The sequence below is a fragment of the Pan paniscus genome, chromosome 16, assembly GCF_029289425.2.
Source record: "Pan paniscus chromosome 16, NHGRI_mPanPan1-v2.0_pri, whole genome shotgun sequence".
Classification (NCBI taxonomy): domain Eukaryota; kingdom Metazoa; phylum Chordata; class Mammalia; order Primates; family Hominidae; genus Pan; species Pan paniscus.
The window spans coordinates 61,242,733-61,264,030 of NC_073265.2; the positions used below are offsets into that span (position 1 = coordinate 61,242,733).

Consider the following 21,298-nt stretch of genomic DNA (forward strand, 5'->3'; position numbering starts at 1 on the left):
AAAACTTTAACATACAACGGAATCACAAGAACGGCTTGTTAAAAAACAAGAGTATTGGGACTCCATCCCCAGAATTTCTGCTTAAGTAGGTATAGAGTACTTAGAATTTTCATTTCTAAAAAGGTTCCAGGTGATGCTGATGCTACTATTGAGGAGAGAGAAGGAATAAACTTTAAGAATCACTGCTGTAGAGTATTCCATTGTATCTGTATACAATAACTTGTTCACCCATTCTACTTTTTTCTTTTTTTTTAAGAGACAGGATCTCTCTTTGTTGCCCAGGCTGGTCTCGAACTCCTGGCCTCAAGCAATCTCAAGCAATCCTCCCACAACACCGGGATTATAGGCACAAGTCAAGCCCCACTCTACTACTGATAGACACTGCTCTTAATTCTGATATTTGGTCATTAAAAATAACGTCTTATGACCATTTCCACACAAAACTTTTGGTGTGCATTTATACTTATCTTTGAGTGAAAACACAGGATTATAAACTACATGTTTAACCACAGCAGATAATGCCAAACAGCATTCTGATGTGGTTGTGGCAATTTACATACCCACCCCAGTGTATGTCCCTATAGACATATCTCTCCAATACTCGTATTGTCTGTCTTTTTCATTTTAGTCATTTCGGTGAATGCCTACTGGTATCTCATTGTGATTTTAGCTTTGATTTCCCTGATGAATAACAAAGAAAAGACATTTTCCTATGTTTACTGCTCATTTGGATTTCCCCTTGTATGACGTGCTTGTATTCATGATAAAAACTCTTGGCTGGGCACAGTGTCTCACATCTGTAATTCCAATGCTTTGGGAGGCCTAGCTGGGAAGATCACTTGAGGCCATGAGTTTGAGACTAACCAGGACAACATATTCAGACCCTGACTCTACAAAAATAAAGAAAAAAATTAGCTGAGCATGGTGGTATGCACCTGTAGTCCCAGCTACTTGGGAGGCTGAGGCAAGACGACCTCTTGAGCCCAGGAGATCAAGTCTGCAGTGAGCTATGATTGCGCCACTGCACTCCACCCTGGGCTGCAGAGCGAGACTCTGTCTTAAAAACAAAAAACAAACAAACAAGCAAAACTCTCGAAAAACATTATTGCCCTGTTCTTAGTCTCAGAGGAAAAGCACTCAGTCTTTTTCATTCAATAAGATATTAGCTGTATTTTGTAGATGTCCTTTATCAGAAAATCATTTTCTACTCCTAGTTTAAAAGACAAAAAGGAATAGCTATGCAGTTTTATCAACTGCTTTTTATATATCTCGAGATAACTGTGTTTTCTCCTTATTTATTAACAGATGATTAAATTGCTTGATTCAGTTAAATGTAAAGCACATGCTGAAAAAAAAATCTCCCTTTGGTTACAATGTATTATCCTTTTGTACATATTGATGGATTTTATTAATGTTTGTTTAGAATTTTTGTATCTGTGTTTATGAGTGAAACTGACCTATAATTTTCACTTCTAATATCCTTAACAGATGTGTGTATCATTGTTATCCTGGCCCCCTAAAATGTACTGAGAATTGTCCTTTTTTCTATTCCACCTAACAGCTTATGTCAGACTGATACTCTTTCTTCTTTCCATGTTGGTATAATTTACCCGTGGAGCCACCATGGCTTGCAATGTTCTTCAGGGAAAGGTTTTAAATTACATATTCAATGTCACTAATAGTTACAGAAACAGATTTTCTATTTCTTCTATGTCAGTTTTGAAAAGCTCTTTCGTTCGTATCATTTGACAAGTCTATTAACATAAAGTTATTCAGTGTGTCTGACTATCTTTTTAATATGTGTAGGATCCAGAGTAATACCCTCTATCACTGGGATTTTGGTTATTTATATCCCTCTCTCTGTCTTGTCTCTCTCTCTCTGTCTCTCAGATGAATTCCTTGAGGGGTTCATCAATATTATTAGCCCTTTCAAAGTATTACTTTTGGTTTGGTTGATCCTCTCCCATGGTATATTTGTTTTCACACTTTTATTAATTTCCTCTTTTATCTCTATTATTTCATTTTCTCTACTTTCCTCTGGTTTAGTTTGCTGATCTTTTTCCCAATTGTTGACAGGGATCACTGATTTTAAACAAAAATCTTCTAAGAGCTATGAAATGTTCTTCTAAGTATAGCTTTAGGCATTTCCCATAGTTTTAATATGTAACATGTCATTAAGTACAATATATTTTCTAATTGTTCAACCTCTAGCCTATTTAGAATTTTTTTTTTTTTTTTTTTTTTTTTTGGGACAGAGTCTCACTCTGTCACCCAGGCTGGAGTGCAGTGGCCCAATCTCAGCTCACTGCAAGCTCCGCCTCGCGGGTTCACACCATTCTCCTGCCTCACCCTCCTGAGTAGCTGGGACTACAGGGGCCCACCACCACGCCCAGCTAACTTTTTTGTATTTTTAGTAAAGACGGGGTTTCACCGTGTTAGCCAGGATGGTCTTGATATCCTGACCTCGTGATCTGCCCACCTCGGCCTCCCAAAGTGCTGGGATTACAGGCGTGAGCCACCATGCCCAGCCTAGAATATTTCTTAATTTTTAATCATATAGGTATTTTTCAGTTATTTTTTAGTTATTGATTTCAGGTATAATTTTATTATGGTATTAAAATCTGTGTCATTTCAGTCCTTGGAAATCTGACTTTCGCTTTATGGTCCAGGATATAAACAAATTTTGTAAATATCCCATGCAAACTTGAAAAAAAAGTGCATTCTGCAGCTGTTGATGCAGTGTTCTATGCATATCAGTTATATATTTGATTTTTAAATCTTCTATATCCTTAATTGATTAGGTTTCAGGCCTAAGGGCAGGAAACTGACATTCTGCTCTGAAGGACACTCAGTGATGGATGCCCACAAAGGCACTAATCTCATCTTCTAGATATTTTAAATCTTCTGTATCCTTACCAACTTTTTGAACACTTATTCTATCAGCAAGTCAGCATGGTATGTTAAAACATTCCACTATGATGGTAAATATATTTTTCTTTTTTGAGTTTTATTCATTATTGCTTTATATATTTTGAGGTTATGCTATCAGGTGCTTATAAATTTTGGACTGTATACTACTTCCCAAGGAAGTGAATAATGCTAAAGGGTAACATTATTAAATATTCCTTTTTATCTCTAGTAATGCTTGAAATATGATATTAATATAGCTACAACTGCTTTTTTTCTTAAGGTTTACTAAATCTTCGCTCATCCTTTTAATCTTTCTATATACTTATATTTAAAATGTCTCTCATAAGCAACAATCAGTTTAGTTTAGTTTTGTATTATATCTAGTCTGACAATCTTTAGCTTCTAGTTAGAGCAATGAATCAATTATATTTAATGTAATCACTAATATTTGTGAGATTAAATCAAACACCTTACTACTTGTTCTTTGACTTTCATGGCATTCCTTTTATTTCTTGCTTTCTTCTGGATTGAGTGCTCTTATTTTACTTATCCTCTGTATTTTTTTTAAGTTTTATATTATTTTACTATTTTTGGCAATTCTAGAAAACATGTATCCTTAACTTATCACTAACAGAAATAATATCTCTGTAACTTAGCATTTAATACAAAGATCTTAGAGTATCTTAAATTCTATTTACTCCTAACTTATATGCTATTACTGTCATGTATTTTAGTTACATTTAAACATTAAATAGTTTTTTATTTTTTTTATTTCTTTTTTTTTTTTTTTTTTTTTGAGATGGAGTCTCGCTCTGTCACCCAGGATGGAGTGCAATAGCGTGATCTCAGCTCACTGGAACTTCCGCGAACCCTTCCCAGCTACAAGCAATTCTCCTGCCTCAGCCTCCTGAGTAGCTGGGATTGCAGGCGCCTGCCACCACGCCCTGCTAATTTTTGTAGCTTTAGTAGAGTCGGGGTTTCACCATGTTGGCCGGGCTGGTCTCACACTCCTGACCTCAGGTGATCCACCTGCCTCAGCCTCCCAAAGTGCTGGGATTACAGGCGTGAGCCACCACGCCCAGCCTAAATAGTTCTATTTAAGCCATAAAAGTTATTTTTAACTTTGTCTCATTAATATTCATTTAGATTCAACGACTTTTTTATAATTTTCATTGCTCTTCATTCCTTCCTGTACCTGAGCTACAATAGGAAACAACTTGCTGCCTAAACAATATACCTTGGTTTTAAGGAAAATATGCCATTGTCTCCTAGCTTCCACTATTTCCACTGAAAGGCTGACTGCCAAGTCTTATTGTTGTATCTTTAAAGATAGAGATGTCCCTGACTTATGATGATTCAACTTTACAATGGGGTGGAACTGTTAGGCTGGTGATATGTGGTACATGAGATATTCAACATTTTTACTATAAAATAGGTATTGTGTTAGATGATTTTGCCCAACTGTAGGCTAATATAAGTGTTCTGAGCACATTTAATATCCTGCATATTTAAGGTAGGCTATGTCAAGTTATGATGCTTGGTAGTTTAGATGCATTAAATACATTTTTGACTTAAAATATTTTCAGCTTGGCAAGGAGCATCTGTAGTCTCTGGTTTCCTCTAGCTGCTTTTTAGACTTTTTTCATTGTCTTTGGTTTAGTATAATTTTCTAGGTATAAATATCTTTGTATTTAACATGACTTGGATTCTTAAAGAGCTTTTCAAATGTATGCTTGTTGGGTTTGTTTTTTTGTTTTGACAGTTTTGGAACATTCTCAACCATTATGTCTTCAAATACGGCCTCTAACTTATTCTACGTCTCTCACACACATCTTTCCAAAATTCCTATGGCACATGTTAGACCTTTTCACTATGCTCTTAGAGTATAAGTCTCTTTCTTATCTTCATTCATTAGGCTCAGTATTTTCTTCTGGTCTATCTTCCAATTTACTAATTTTACTAATCTGTATCTTACTATTAAAAACCATCTGTGTCTTTTCAATTTCACAGTACTTTTTAGTTCTAGGTTTTCTCCAATTTGGGATTTTTAAAAGTAATTTGTAGTTCTTTAATAAAAATATTGCACCTTATTTTTAAAAATTTCTTGAAAGCATGGTTAGTTTCCAGTCCATGTCTAGTGCTAATATCACTGGCTGGATCCACTGTGGTACTATTATCTCATTTCTCTTGGGATATTTTGTTGTTGTTGTTGTTGAGATGCAATCTCACTCTGTCACTCAGGCTGCAGTGCAGTGGTACAAACTCAGCTCACTGCAACCTCCGCCTCCTGGGTTCAAGCAATTCTCCTCCCTCAGCCTCTTGTATAGCTGGGATTACAGGCATGTGCCACCAAGCCCAGCCAATTTTTATATTTTTAGTAAAGATGGGGTTTCACCATGTTGACCAGGCTGGTCTTGAACTCCTGACCTCAAGTGATCCACCTGCCTCAGCCCCCTAAAGTGCTGGGATTACAGACGTGAGCCACCATGCCCGGCCACATTTCTCGTGGTTTTTATTCATGCTGGTTTGCCTCCATGTATGTCTTTATGTCTCTGTCTGTCTCTCTCTCTCTCTGTTTTGGACTGAGTGTTAGATCCTGTATATGAAAAATTATAAAGATAATTTTAGCAGTTGGATGATGTCTTCTTCTGGTGGAGATTGTATTTGCTCTTGGCAGGTGGCTAAGAATACTACAAATTGTATTTTAACCTAATTGGGAACTGAGATGATTTTAAACTGGGCTTCAGTCCTTCTGATGCCAGGTTTACTTCTGATTTACTTTTGTCTGAGATGTAACCCTTTAGGGATCTCAACCTAAAGCCTATAGGAATTACCAAGGGCCTCCTCCTTATTTTTGAGTCAGAAGAAAACTCTGCTCAATTCCTCATACTCTCAAGCCTGGCCCTTTTAGAATCAGAAACACTACAAAAATAACGAAATGTCTCTAGGAACAAAGCAGCACCCAAATGCTGGGCTCACTTCCCTAGATTTCTTTCTTATAGTCTAGGCCCTGTAAAACTTATTTGAAGGTACTCCAATGCCTTCAAATATACGTTGTTGAAGTTTTTTGGTTGTTCTCCAAGGTAAGGTTCATCAAAAGTTTCTAGTCTGACAACAAGTAAAATGGATGAAACAAAAACTTGCTAGATTATGAGCTCCTCAAATAAGATCCCTGCACTCTAAATTTTCTATCTTCTATGCTTAGCACACTGCCTGGCACACAACTGTTGTTCAATTTACTGATGAATCAATCAAATGAAGAGTAATTCTCAGCAAGTAAGGAAAAGAAAAAAGAGGGCAGTAATACACGTAACAGAAAACATACAATTGGCCCTCCATATCTGCAAAAGGTTCCACATTTGTAGATCCAACCGACCACATATCAAAAATATTTAGAGAAAAAAATGCAAAAAATATAAACTTAGAAACAGTATAGCAACTATTTACATACCATTTACAGTGTATTAAGTATAAGAAACTGAAAGATGATCTAAAGTATACTGGAGAATGTGCATAGGTTATGTGCAAATACTATGCCATTTTACATAAGGGACTTGAGCATCTGTGGATTTTGGTATTCTTCAGCAGGGGGTCCTGAAACCAATCCCCTGTGGATACCCAGGGATGGCTGTACTTTCAAATATCAGAAACCTCTTTGGGTCTGTCTCTTAGTCTACATTACAGTCTCTACCACTACCTTGATTCAGTTCAGAATCACTCACCCATTCTACAGTCATGTGCCACACAAACACATTTCAGTCAAGAACCAACTGCATATACAACAGGGATCCCTAATCTCACGAAAAATTCATATTATCTACTGACGTCTTGATCCTGACCCTGTGTAGGCCTATGCTAATATGCTATGGTAATATGTATGTATACATGCTAACATGTATATATGTGTCTTTGCTTTTAACAAAAAAGTTTTTAAAGTTTTAAAAAAATTTTAATAGAAAGAGGGCTTATAATTATATAAAGAGAAAACATTTTTGTACAGCTGTACAATGTGTTTGTGTTTTAAATGGCTACTACAAAAGTCAAAAAGTTAAAAAAGTTTATAAAGTAAAAACATTACAGTAGGCTCAGGTTAATTTATTACAAAAAAAATTAATAAATTAGTGTAACTTAAGTGTACAGTGTTTACAAAGTCTAACTAGTGTGTGTACAGTAATGTCTTAGGCCTTTATCACCACTCACCCAACATCTCACCCAGAGTAACCTCCAGTCCTGCAAGCTCTAATCATGGGAGGTGCCCTATGTAACTGTACCATTTTTTATCTTTTATATTGTATTTTTACTGTATCTTTTCTATGTTTAGATACATTTTGATACACAAATACCATTGTGTTGCAGTTGCCTACAATATTCAGTGTAGCATGCTGTACAGGTTTGTGGCCTAGGAGCAATAGGCTATATCATATAGCCTAGGTGTGTAGGAGGCTATACCACCTAGGTTTGTGTAAATACAGGATGATGTTCATGCAACAGCAAAATCACCTAATGATGCATTTCTCAGAACATATCCTCATCATTAAGTGACACATGACAGTACTTCAACTAGATCATAGATTTTTCTCCTTCTTTCCAGTTCACTGCTCTTCAGTCCAATTCAAGTCCTCTGCTAAATATACTTCAAATAGCTTCTCATTGTCTAAAAAATTCTAATCTTCCCTGCATGACATATAAGTCCACTGTTTTAAGTACAATGTGTATAATGTTACCTTTGCCTAAAATATCTTTTCCCATTGACAATCTAGTGAGCTTCAGCTCACTATTTGAAATTATATGCCAGAATCAACTCTGGAAAATTTTTGCAGCCTTTCAGGTAGTTCCAATCAACCCCATCCTTTGTGTAACTACTTTACCTTATATCTGATTATAGCATTTACATCCTGCATGGCAATTATTACATCTCTTTCCCATCCTATATGCCTATGTACTCCTTTTGGACAAAATTTAGAACCAAACCACAGTCATCATATTGAAGGTTTTTCCTACAAATGTACCTGTGATACTGTATCTTCTTTTTAAAAATTTTAACCTTAACTTATTTTATACTCAACAGAACTTAACAAGTAATCACTGAGTACCCATTTCATACCAGTTACCAATGAGGTACATATAAATAAGACACTTAACAAGATTCTGATCCATAATTGCACCACATTGCCCAAAATGTTGACATTCAGGGTAGCAAGTAAATGAGAATCACCCATCTTCCAAGTAGTTTTGAACACATTTTCCATAAACTCTAAGGTTTTTTATTTTTATATATAATACGTTTATGGCCAAGGCATTTCTTCTGGCTGTCTAATCTAGGCTTCTAGAAAAGAATAATTTCAGTTTACAATAAAGAATGCTTGTCTTTTTCAAAATCAATTTAACCAATGTTCTGTTTAATGATCCACAGAGCAACTGATGTTCTGCTCTGTAAAATATAGAACCCAGAAAACTAAATGCATTCCCTCACCCTTCTAACACATGTACTTATTTGCAAGAGATAAAAATATTAACTTAGTATGATTTATGTAAGAGTTGTGGACTGATTCAATAGACATGGATGGCAATCCCAGCTTAGCTTTTGATTAAAAGAAAATATTATAGAGCCAGAGTGTTAAGGTTTGAATACTGGCTTTAGACAACATCTGAAAAACTAGAATAAAAACAGTACTGACTGATAAGTAACACTACATAACTCGTAAGTGTTAGCTAATATTATAACAAATAATATTATCTTTCCAAAGCTCTAGGGTAGCATCTAGCTAACAGGTTATATGTTTAAAACTTTAAGTATTCATCAAGTTGGCCAGGACTAATATCGTCATGCTATTGTTAACCAGCCATTATGTCCTTTAAGCAAAATAGAGGCACTTTTTTAAAAAGCTAAGACAGCAACAAGATCCAATGATAGGAGATTTGATGATATAAAGATCTTTTCTCCCTCTTTTCTGTAGACCTGCTAGCTGTTGTAGTCTTTCTGTTCATTCTCTATTCTTAACTATTTCCCTTGAGTTCAGTTTGATGAAACCTGTGTCTGCCTATGTCCTCATACACAAATTCTGGGGTACAATGTAAACCTATTACTGATTTCAACCTTAGTTTGGAGAAAAAGTCCACATTTTGTTTGCCCCTCCCTTTACCCTAATAATTCTCATGGAAACTGAAAGCCCACTCTTTTTTTTTTTTTGAGATAGAGTCTCACTCTGTCACCCAGGCTGGAGTACAGTGGCGCAATCTCGGCTCACTGCAACCTCCACCTCCCACATTCAGGTGATTCTCCTGCCTCAGCCTCCTTAGTAGCTGGGATTACAGGCTCCTGTCACCACACACGGCTAATTTTTGTATTTTTAGTAGAGACGGGGTTTCACCATGTTGATCAGCCTGGTCTCAAACTCCTGACCTCGTCCGCCCACCTCGGCCTCCCAAAGTGCTGGGATTACAGGCGTGAGCCACCACTCCCAGCCAAAAGCACACTCTTTTTATACTAACTTAATCAATCTTGAGATCCTCATAAGAAATATCTAGTTACCCATCTTGGTCTCTCCATACCTAGTTTCTTTGTATCTACACTCTGTATTGACTTGAGATTCTGTTAAGCTCCTCTATCTCATCCTAGAACTAACAGACCAAAGCAATCAAACAAGCATACAGTTGGCCCTCCATATCCTCAAGGGATTGGTTCCAGGACTCCCTGTGGATACCAAATCCACAGATGCTCAAGTCTCTTATATAAAATGGCTTAGTACAGTCAGCCCTCTGTATATGCAGGTTTGTATCAGTAGTTTTCTATCAGCCATGGGTTGAATGCTTGGATGTAAAACCCAAAGATAAGGAGGACTGACTGACTGTACTTAGCATTACACACAGTGACCAAGCCCATGGTAGCAATTAAAAATCAACACCATTGTTTCCAAACCCCTGTGTGAAAGAAAAAGAAAAAAGAAAAAAACAATCAACACCAGCAATAAAAAAACAAAACAAAACACACACACACATCTTTTTAATCAAAGGTTCATTCAAGGCCAGGAGTGGTAGTTCCTGACTGTAATCCCAGCACTTTGGGAGGTCAAGGTGGGAGGACTGCTTGAGCCTAAGAGTTTGAGACCAGTCTGGGCAACATAGTGACACCTTGTCTCTACAAAAAACAAAAACAAAAATTAGTTGGGTGTGGTGACGTGCACCTGTGGTCCCAGCTCTTGAGTGGCTGAGGTGGGGGGACTCCTTGAGCCCCAGAGGTCGACACAGTGAGCCAAGATCACGCCACTGTACTTCAGCTTGGGCAACAGAGCAAGAAGACCCATCTCTAAAAAAACACACTCCCCTGCAAAAACAACAAAGGTGCAATCAAATAAGCATATATAAGCAATTTTTTTTTTTTTGAGACAGTCTCATTCTGTTGCCCAGTCTCGCATACAGTGGCTCAAACACAGCTCACTGCAACATACACCTCCCAGGTTCAGGTGATCCTCCCACCTAAGTCTCCTGAGTAGCTGGGACAACTGGCATGCAATATCACATCTGGTTAATTTTTATATTTTTTGTACAGACAGGGTTTCGCCATGCTGCCCAGGCTGGTCTCTAACTCCTAGGCTCAAGAGATCCACCTACCTTGGCCTCCCAAAATGCTGGGATTGTCAGCGTGAGCCACCATGCCCAGCCAGCAAATCTATTTAGGGAACTATAAAACCTCTGTCATCTGCTTACAATGATATGTGGACCACAATATTTGTATTGAAAGACAAGATTTAGGCTGGGCGCAATGGCTCACATCTATAATCCCAGCACTTTGGGAGGCTGAGGCGGGTGGATCACGAGGTCAGGAGATCGAGACCATCCTGGCTAACACAGTGAAACCCCGTCTCTACTAAAAATACAAAAAAATTAGCCGGGCATGGTGGCGGGTACCTGTAGTCCCAGCTACTCTGGGAGGCTGAGCCAGGAGGCTGGCATGAACCCGCAAGGCGGAGCTTGCAGTGAGCCGAGATTGGGCCACTGCACTCCAGCCTGGGCGACAGAGTGAGACTCAGTCAAAAAAAAAAAAAAAGACAAGATTTAAAATGCTTATTATGTGCTCTCCACTCTTTTAGTAAAATATCACAACTGATATTATGATAAACAATTGAAGTTACCAGACTACTCTGTTTTATCTCACATTTCTAATCCCATTAGTTGAGTTTACATATACAAAGAGGCAACGGTATTTGTTCCCAAGCCAATTTACTTCGGTTATTCTTGTTTGTAAAGGCACGTTTCAATATTTAATAAAAACACTATGTAAATCAATGAAATGTGTGAAAAAATAAAGTGAATTATTATGAATATGACTCAAAGATATGTGTGATGAGGGGACAAGTGTATACATATTTAGGTACTCACTTGTTCCAATTTAAAGATATGCTGATTAAAGTAGTGCTGTAAACGTTCATTAGCAAAATTAATACAGAACTGTTCAAAGCTGTTATTTTCATAATCTTCAAACCCAAAAATATCAAGAACTCCAATAGACAATGTCTGTAAAACAAGAGCAAGTTTCGATTAAAAGTAATGTTTAAATTTATTTAATGAATAATATCCACAACATAAGTAACAAAAAATTCCTCTAAAGCAGTGCACAGGGGATTGTGTTTGGCCAGTATTCAAAATATATCATGACTTAAAAGTATTTTAGTTATCTTTATCTTACTTTTATCCTAATTAAAAAAATATATCCAAACTGTTAATACATATAATCTATAGATTACAGAAATATGTGAAGCAAGGTTAGTGGCCTTTTATCTTAAGAAACCTCAGAAATCCCTAACATCTAAAAGGGAATGGAAAAAAACAGAGCGTGAGGAAATCAAAAGGTTATTTCAATGAAGGATCAAGAGAGGTAGGTTACTCCTGGCTATACCAAGAGGACAATGCAATTTTTCCTATTTCGACTTCTACATCCCAATAAATAGAATTCTTCATTAAGAACCAAACTAGTATATTTTATCAGCCTCATGAAGACTGAGTGAAACTAGATGTCAGAACGTATGGTTTCTTTTTTATTTTTGAGACGGAGTCTCGATCTGTCACCCAGGCTGGAGTACAGTGACGTGATCTCAGTTCACTGTAACCTCTGCCACCGGGGTTCATGCAATTCTCCTGCCTCAGCCTCACCAGCAGCTGGGTTTACCATGGCATGCACCACCATTCTGGCTAATTTTTTGTATTTTTGGTAGAGACTGGTTTCACCACGTTGGCCGGTCTGGTATCAAACTCCTGAGTGCAGGTGATCCACCCGCCTCGGCCTCCCAAAGTGCTGGGATTACAGGCGTGAGCCACCGCGCCCGGCCAGAACATATGGTTTCGTAAAGTTAAAAATATTTATTAAAAAAAAAAAGTATGAGGTTTAAAATGTTGAATAGTGCTAAAAGGATTACAACAAAAGACAGCAATCCCTGCCTCATCATCAAGATCTGCTCCCTAAAGTCAACCACATTCAAATCTTTCAGCTGTTTGGTAGAATACAGAACATAAATGCTTATTCTTCCATTGCACTTCTAGGAATAATCTAACTTCTTACTGTGGATTTGGCTCTAATACCTGCATATGAACACTTTTCTCACCACCCCAACCCATTCTAGAAATACAGTTGTATGACAATTTTGGTTAAATGAAAATAATTTTTCTCCACTGGTGCTAAGAGATACAACGGGCAAACTGATATAATGAATGAAAAATAGTAAGATCTTTTTTAAAAGCCTGTACTAAGAGTATTTTGTTTAATTCTGCTAAGTCTAGGCCCTTAAAAAAATTAAAATAATGCCCTTCAAAAATAAATCAATTTGATAAATTAGATTACAATTTAAATTAATTTTTATGACTGTGAGTTTACCTGAAGCATGAAAAATTAACATAAGAGCAATTTCACATTTAAGGCAATAGGATTAAATTTAAAAGGTGACATTTTTAATCAGTCTGACAAGGTGGACTAGTCCATGAAGGCTGCCCAGAAAATACAACTAGATGTGAAATGATTAAATACCTATAATCTGCCATATTAAAAATATAGTTAGAAAAAGTCTAAACATAAAAAAATTATAATTATAAAAATATAAGAATAAATATTTTATAATCTTGGGCTAGAAGAGGCCTTCCTCTGTAAGTAAAATACATATACAAAATGCAAAACTAAAAACAAGAAAAATGACAGAATTAACTGCAAAAAAATTACAACATAAAATCAGAAAAAGATAGTATAAATAAATCTAAAAAGTAAATAACTAAGAGAGAAAATAATTGCAATATATATCAAACTATAGGCCTCCACAAATATCCACAATAAATGCCCTCTAAAAAGGAGTAGGCCAGGCCTGGCGGCTCACGCCTGTAATCCCAGCACTTTGGGAGGCCAAGAAGGGCAGGTCACTTGAGGTCAGGTGTTCGAGACCAGCCTGACCAACATGGTGAAACCCATCTCAACTAAAAATACAAAAATTAGCCAGGCATTGTGGCACGCACCTATAATCCCAGGTACTTGGGAGGCTGAGGCAGGAGAATCACTTGAACCCAGGAGACGGAGGTTGCAATGAGCCAAGATCATACCATTGTACTCCAGCTTGGGCAAAAAAAATGAGACACTGTCTCAAAAATAAAATTAAATTTAAAATAAAAATAAAAAGGAGTATCAAAAAGACAAAAGACAAAAATAACACAAAGTTATTTTAAAAATACAGAGAAGAAATAAAATAGCGAAAACATGAGGTGATGCTGAACTTTTATCTATCAATAAAAATAGTGCAATAAAATGAAACCATTCCCCTTATCAGATTAGGAGATGTAAATCCTGATAACATCCAATGTGGGTAAAGGTGTAGGGGATCAGGTGCTTTCATACACTGCTGCTGGAAATGTACAGTCTTTTTTGGAAAGTGTCAAATTTTTAAAATGTATCTATCCTTAAACTTAGCAATCAGCAGGGCACGGTGGCTCACGCCTATAATCGCAGCACTTTGGGAGACCAAAGCAGATGAATCACCTGAGGTCAAGAGTTCAAGACCAGCCTGGCCAACACGGTGAGACCCTGTCTCTACTAAAAATACAAAAATGAGCTGGGTGTGGTGGTGGGCACCCATAATCCCAGCTACTCAGGAGGCTGAGGCAGGAGAATCGCTTGAACCGGAGGTTGTAGCGAGATCATGCCACTGCACTCCAGCCTGGGTGAGAGGAAGACACCGTCTCAAAAAAAAAAAAAAAAAAAAAAACAGCAATCCCACTTTGATAATTTTATCCTAGAGAAATGTATACACAGGTAAGTAAAAGAATATTTGTTATAGCATTGTTTATAACAATAAAACAAAATCTATTTTTAATGGATGGATTTAGGGTACACATCTTACTATATATTTATAACTTTTTTTAAATAGCCAGGTCCAGATATATAACGAGACAGAAAATATTTCAAGAGATTCTAGGTAAAAAAATACATATATTTATGTTTGAAAGAATACAGAGAGCATGATTCTATCTACATTTTTTAAAGCAACTCTGAATATACACGTTCAGGAGGTAAAAACACATAACAAAAAAGGTCTGGAAAGACACACAGAACAATTCTTCTGAACAGGGTAATAAATAACAAATAAAAGCAATTTCTTACTTATTACTCTATATAATTCTGTGTTTTTAAATTTCATGTATTAACCAGTTTATTAAAATAGCTTTCAGGGAAAAACATATTATAATCCAATATATCATTACCTTGGTATTATGCTCTAAATCTTTACTATTCAGGAGTGCATGATTAATTCGAAAAACTATCCAGTCAAACAGGGCACTATATAGAGACTTAGCCATGGAGTTCCTCACTGTCACAGCCTGAAAAACAAAAGGATTATAAGTGCATGTAGAATTGACAATGATTAAGATACTATGACAAAGTTTTTTGCTCCCATTCAAGAAAGAAACTTACTATCCTGAATTAGAAATGAATTTTTCTCTCAAAATAAAAAATCTATAACTAAAGTTTTTTGTTTGTTTGTTTTTGAGAGTTTGGCTCTCATTGCCCAGGCTGGAATGCAATGGCGCAATCTCAGCTCACGGCAGCCTCCATCTCCTGGGTTCAAGTGATTCTACTGCCTCAGCTTCCCACGTAGCTGGGATTACAGGCATGCACCACCACGCCTGGCTAATTTTGTATTTTTAGTAGAAACGGGGTTTCTCCATGTTGGTCAGGCTGGTCTCAAATTCCTGACCTCAGGTGATTCACCCGTCTCGGCCTCCCAAAGTGCTGGGATTACAGGCGTGAGCCACCGCACCCAGCCAATTGAAGTTTTCCACATGTACTCATTCAATTAGTCCCACTCAGAGAATCTAGGTTAAAACTGCCATTAAAGATAAGAGAAACAAAATGTAGGTCACTCAGTTCAAAACATGTTTATTAAAAATTGGGATATATATTCCCCCTAGGAAAGAAGGTATAATTGGAAGTTTACAAACAAATGACTTTGCCAGTTACAGTAGGTAAGAGTATTCTAGGCAGAGGAATAAATCTGTTAGGAAAAAGCCATTAATTTCTGTGGAATCCTCATCACCCTCTTAAAACATACACTAATACAACCACAATTACATTCGTAGTTGTCTTCGGCTTGTCACCCATAGAAACTTCTAGAATTACTCCATCCTCAAAGACAGCAACAATTCCCTCATTATGTAGTCACAAAATTTATTTTTTCCTCACTCTAAGCTTTCCAAGTTTATGAAAATTCTCAATACTATCTGCTCTATTTTCCTGTAAGTCTGAAATTGTTCTTAAAAAACAAAGAATTTCACCATTTAGAAAGCATAAATTTACAAAAAAAAAAAAAAGGGAGTAGAGTATGGCACATGTCTTACAGAATTGAGTCTTAGCACTTAGAAGAATATAAATCCTAGTAATTTACATATTTATTATCTAGGGGCTTATTCTGAAGCTTGTATATTCAGGTATATATTTATAACTCCATTTTGAAGTATAAAGAAAATAGTAATAATTAAGAACTAGACTATCTTCCAATTCCAGTTTTTCTACTTATTCTAGCTGCATAATCATGACTAAGTTACTTAACCTCTTAGGCTACTGGTTATACATCTGTAAAAAGAAGGTAATACTACAACCTACCACATAGGTGATGAATTAATTTCTGAATATTGAAGGAAAAAAAAAGCTTCAAGTTCCTAGACCAAAAAATAACTGCCTACATAGCAGAAAGAAGACTGGTACCAAATTCTCTATCTTCAACACTAGAAACCTGTATTATTTTTTATTGTTGTAGAGTTTTAGAATATTTTTAATCTGCAAATGGTTGAATCCTTGGATGTGGAATCTGAGCATAAGGTGAACCAACTATCAAGAAAACCAATGGCAGAATGAAAACATAACAGAATACCACTGTATTTTTTCCCCAGAAAGAAAAGAAAAATGAAGATAATCTGATAAAATTCAGGAAAAGTACAATATTTTAAAACTAAATCAACAAATATAAGACATAGAATAAGCATATAAACATTATCACAATAAATTTTATGAATGGGTTGAATTTTTTAGTTAAAAGACCTTCAGACAAAGATAAAAACTAAAGTCTAACTACAGTATTTATGATTTACATAATGTACCATTTTTATAAAATACCATAGTCATAGAATCCAGATAGGCCAATACGATACCTATTTGTTTACTCTGTAACTCCAAATTTTATACTTTCAGCCCTTTTCTCTGAAATGCATGTCTGTCTTTCATAGCTTAACCTCAATAAACCCAAATATCAAGTAATATTTTCCCACCCAAACAAGATCTCATTTAGTGTTTCCTATGTCATTGAAGGGTACCAATATTCTTACAGCTGTGTAAACCAGAAATGCAGGACTCATCCTTGACACCTCCTTTGTTTGCCTTGCTTCCCATTATTCAATTCATTACTAGGTCCTGCTGATTTAATCAAATTTTTTTCTTTTTAAATCCATACATTTCTCCCTATCAGTATGTCACCATTCTGCAAAGCAAATATCATTCTCACTACCGCAGCCTCCAAACTCATCTCTCTACATCCACTCCTGCCTTCTGTGTTTGACCAAAACCCAAGATAGCCCACAAGATTCCCTGGGGGTACAAGTTCTATATAATTCCCTCCTCATAAGTGTAGGCAGAACTGTAAATACGATGGATTTCACTCCCATATGAACCTGATGTTACATGATAAAAATGAAAGGATTTTAAAGATATAAAAACCCAAACCAGTTTATTTTTTAATCAAAGGGAGATCACCCCAGACTTATGACCCATGGAAACTGCCAAGATATTAAGTGTGTATTATATTAAGTTGCTAAGTTGCTTACATAGCTGTAAAAAACTAATACATTCCTCCAAATGGTTCTAAACACATCTGCCAGGGTGCTCCTTTTAAAACAAAAAAACAAATTAAGATTTTTTTTTCTTAAAACACTTTAAGAGCTTTGCATTACCCTGCAGATAAAATACTAAAACTGTTTAGTACTGTTCCCGATAGTACCCCTAATGCTTTGCACATTTCTCGGCACAAGAAGAGAGTTTTTATATATTTATTAAAGAAATAACAGCCGGGCGTGTTGGCTCACGCCTGTAATCCCAGAACTTTGGAAGGCCAAGGCAGGCGATCACAAGGTCAGGAGTTCGAGACCAGCCTGACCAACATGGTGAAACCCCATCTCTACTAAAAATACCAAAAATTAGCTGGGCATGGTGGCGGGCGCCTGTAATACCAGCTACTCGGGAGGCTGAAGCAGGAGAATCACTTGAACCCAAGAGGCAGAGGTTGCAGTGAGCGAGATCACACCACTGCACTCCAGCCCAGGTAAGAGTGCGAGACTTGTCTCAAAAAAAATAAATAAATACACCAAACAAACATAAACAAAAAAAAAAAAAGCAGGGAATACAAAATAATCTCAGAAGGTTACATTCAAAGTTAAAAATGAAAATAAATACTAAAAAAAATTTGTAATGAAAAAGATGGTGTGGTCATTAGAGAAACGCAAATCAAAACCACAATGAGATACCATCTCACGTGAGTCACAATGGCTATTGTTAAAAAGTCAGAAAAACGACAGATGCTGGTGAGGTTGTGGATAAAAAGAAACATTTATACACTGTTGGAGGGAGTGTAAATTATTTCAACCATTGGGGAAGACAGTGTGGCAATTCCTCAAGGACCTAAAAGTAAAACTACTATTCAACCCAGTAATCCAATTACTGGGCATACATCCAAAGGAATAGAAATCATTCTATCATAAAGACACATCCATGTATATGCTCACTCCAGCACTATTCACAATAGCAAAGACATGGAATCAACCTAAATGCTCATCAATGACACACTGGATAAATAAATGTGGTACTTATACACCGTGGAATACAATGCAGCATAAATAAGAAGAAAACCACGTCCTTTGCAGGAATTTGGATGAAGCTGGAGGCCATTATCCATTGCAAACTAACACAGGAACAGAAAACCAAACACAGCATGTTCTCACTTCTAAGTGGAAACTAAATGATGAGAACACACGGAGACATAAAGGGGGTGACAGAGAATGGGAGGAGGGAGAGGATCAGGAAAAGTAACTAACGGGTAGTAGGCTTAATACCTGGGTGACGAAATAATCTCTACAACAAACCCCCATGACACAAGTTTACCTATATAACAAACCTGCACTATACCCCTGAACTTAAAAGTTAAATTTTTTAAAAGAAGAAAAAGGTAGTGAAAGAAAATGTAAAAAGCAATGAATCTTTATTTTATATAAAAGAAATATAAAACTCTTAAAGATTTGGCTTTCTTTTTTTTGTCTTTCTTTTTCCTTTTTATTATTATTATTACACTTTAAGTATTAGGGTATATGTGCACAATGTGCAGGTTAGTTACATATGTATACATGTGCCATGCTGGCGTGTTGCACCCATTAACTTGTCATTTAGCATTAGGGATATCTCCTAATGCTATCCCTCCCCTCTCCCCCCACCCCACAACAGTCCCCAGAGTGTGATGTTCCCCTTCCTGTGTCCATGTGTTCTCATTGTTCAATTCCCATCTATGAGTGAGAACATGCGGTGTTTGGTTTTTTGTCCTTGCAATAGTTTACTGAGAATGATGATTTCCAATTTCACCCATGTCCCTACAAAGGACATGAACTCATCATTTTTTATGGGTGCATAGTATTCCATGGTGTATATGTGCCACATTTTCTTAATCCAGTCTATCAATGTCCAACAAAGATTTGGCTTTCTTTTCATTTAGAAAGAAGCTCTCACAGTGGAAGACTATAATATGACATAAGAAGAAATGTGGACTTGGAGACACAGAAGGTGAGATAAATGGATCAATGTCAAGCTTAAAAAACATTCTCTAGAATTCAATCACAATTTCCTCACCTGTCTTCTAATCTTCTAATTTCATATTCCTGCCCAATTTTTATAATTATAATAATTTGACTTGTCATCACTTTCATAAAACTACTCCACAAAGTAGTAGCTTTTCAGTAATTTTTCTGCCCCTATAGATCTGAGTGGTATAATAGTAGCAACAAGTATCCCTAGGAGCCTCAGTATACAGATGGTATTTAAAGTGATGGGACTGGGTAAGATAACCTCAATGAAGAACATAGAGAAGAAGAAACAAAGACTGTGTCCTAGGGTACTCTACCTTTTAGAGATAAAGAAAAAAAAAATACAAGCAGAAAGAACTGCAAACAAGTAGCCAACAATGAAAAAGTTAACCAAAAAAGTATGATGTGCTAGAAGAAACTGTCTCAAGAAGAATAATTAATTGGGTCAAATATTGCTCATTTATAATTCTACCTACCATCTATCTACCCCACGTTAGTAATATGAAAATTGGAAATGATGAAGAGGTTAAGATCCTTGGAGAAAAATGCAAGCCTATTTCTCACAATCACATTCAAATTTAAGTTTCTAAATCAATGGAAAATTCACAATCAAATTTAAAGGCCTAGAAAATATTTCAATCAAAACTTTTTGCCATTGTCATTTTCATGCCGTTAAGAGAAAACCCAAACTTCAAACCTAAACTTCTAACAATGTCCAGAATGCTTTCATTTCAAAGAAAATCCATCATACCTCTGCCAACTTGTATGGCAGAATAAGCTTTTCTCCCACTGTCACCGTCTTCCTTGTAACTAATGCTTCAAATAGCATCTCTTCTTTAACCTATAAAACAGAAAAGTAAACTCAATATGTAAGATTTATGACAATAGGTTGAATTATCTTTTGAAAAAGCCAAATAGAGGAGGAAAAGCTTAATGAGATTAGCAATTACATAGCAGAGAAAAAAGTCAATACACTGGGCAATACTGGCCAAAATGGAATTTAAGTGTCCCACTCAAAAGACAAATGGGTTTTTTCAAGTTAAAGTTTGCTTTCTGATCATAACAGAGAAACATGTTTCATTGTGCAGAATACAGAAAATATAGAATAGTATAAAAAACATTTTAAGATGATCAATCATAATCCCACAAGCTGGAGGCAAGGACTAAAAAGTGACAGCACTTCTTGAATTCCAGAAATATTCCAAAGGATATTTATTTATGTTTCAGATATTTCTTCTTCATGAATCTTGAATTCTAGGAATATTCCAAAATATACTTATGTTTCAGATATTTCTTCTTATTCATGAATGATAAACTTTTAAGATAAAGTTGACACTTCCTTTGTTCTCACTCTCTCCCCAGAGGCAAATACTATCATGAATTTCACGTTATCATTTCAGTTAATATTTCTACACTTTTACATGTATTAAATATGTTCATAAACACTATGCTATACTGTCAAATGAATTTAATGTTTATCTATAAAGTATCATATTGCCCATATGTTTTTCAGATCTAACTATGTGGATAATTTTTTATTATTATTATTTTTTGAGACAGAGTTTCATTCTGCCATTCAGGCTGCAGTGCAGTGGTGCGATCTCGATTCATTGCAGCCTCGACTGCCCAGATTCAAGCAATCCTCCCGCTTCAGCCTCCCAAGCAGCTGGGACTACAGGCACACGCCATGTCAATAATTTAAATCAACCTTATTCATTTTAACTGCTATATAGCATTGCAGCATATAAATATACCACAGTGTGTAATCCATTCTCCTCTTTGTAGGCATTTACACGATTTACAATTTTGTATGATTAGAAAATAAACCACAATGAATATTGTTGCACATGAGTTCAAAAGTTTCTGTGAAGAACAAACCTAAAAGTAGAAGGTTAGAGCATACATATTTTCAGCTTTAGAGAATACTACCAAACTCCTATATATAATTTTTACCAATGTGCTCTCTCAGCAGTAGCACTGAGAGTTCTTATTTCTTCCAAACCTTGACTATACTTAATGTTAC

The 21,298-nt window shown here is 36.1% G+C and overlaps 1 protein-coding gene across 8 annotated transcripts in view; it reads right to left on the reverse strand.

Moving 5' to 3' along the window:
- The window catches only part of MYO9A (myosin IXA), a 298,032-nt gene that overhangs the window by 157,310 nt on the left and 119,424 nt on the right, over positions 1 to 21,298 (reverse strand). For all 8 annotated transcript variants that reach the window (XM_008971877.4, XM_034939060.3, XM_008971875.4 and 5 more), the window contains 3 exons: positions 20,027 to 20,116; positions 14,644 to 14,760; positions 11,290 to 11,424 (listed from right to left, as the gene is read on the reverse strand). In XM_008971877.4, the coding sequence (XP_008970125.3) occupies positions 11,290 to 11,424; positions 14,644 to 14,760; positions 20,027 to 20,116 (342 nt within the window). The remainder of the gene's footprint in view (positions 1 to 11,289; positions 11,425 to 14,643; positions 14,761 to 20,026; positions 20,117 to 21,298) is intronic.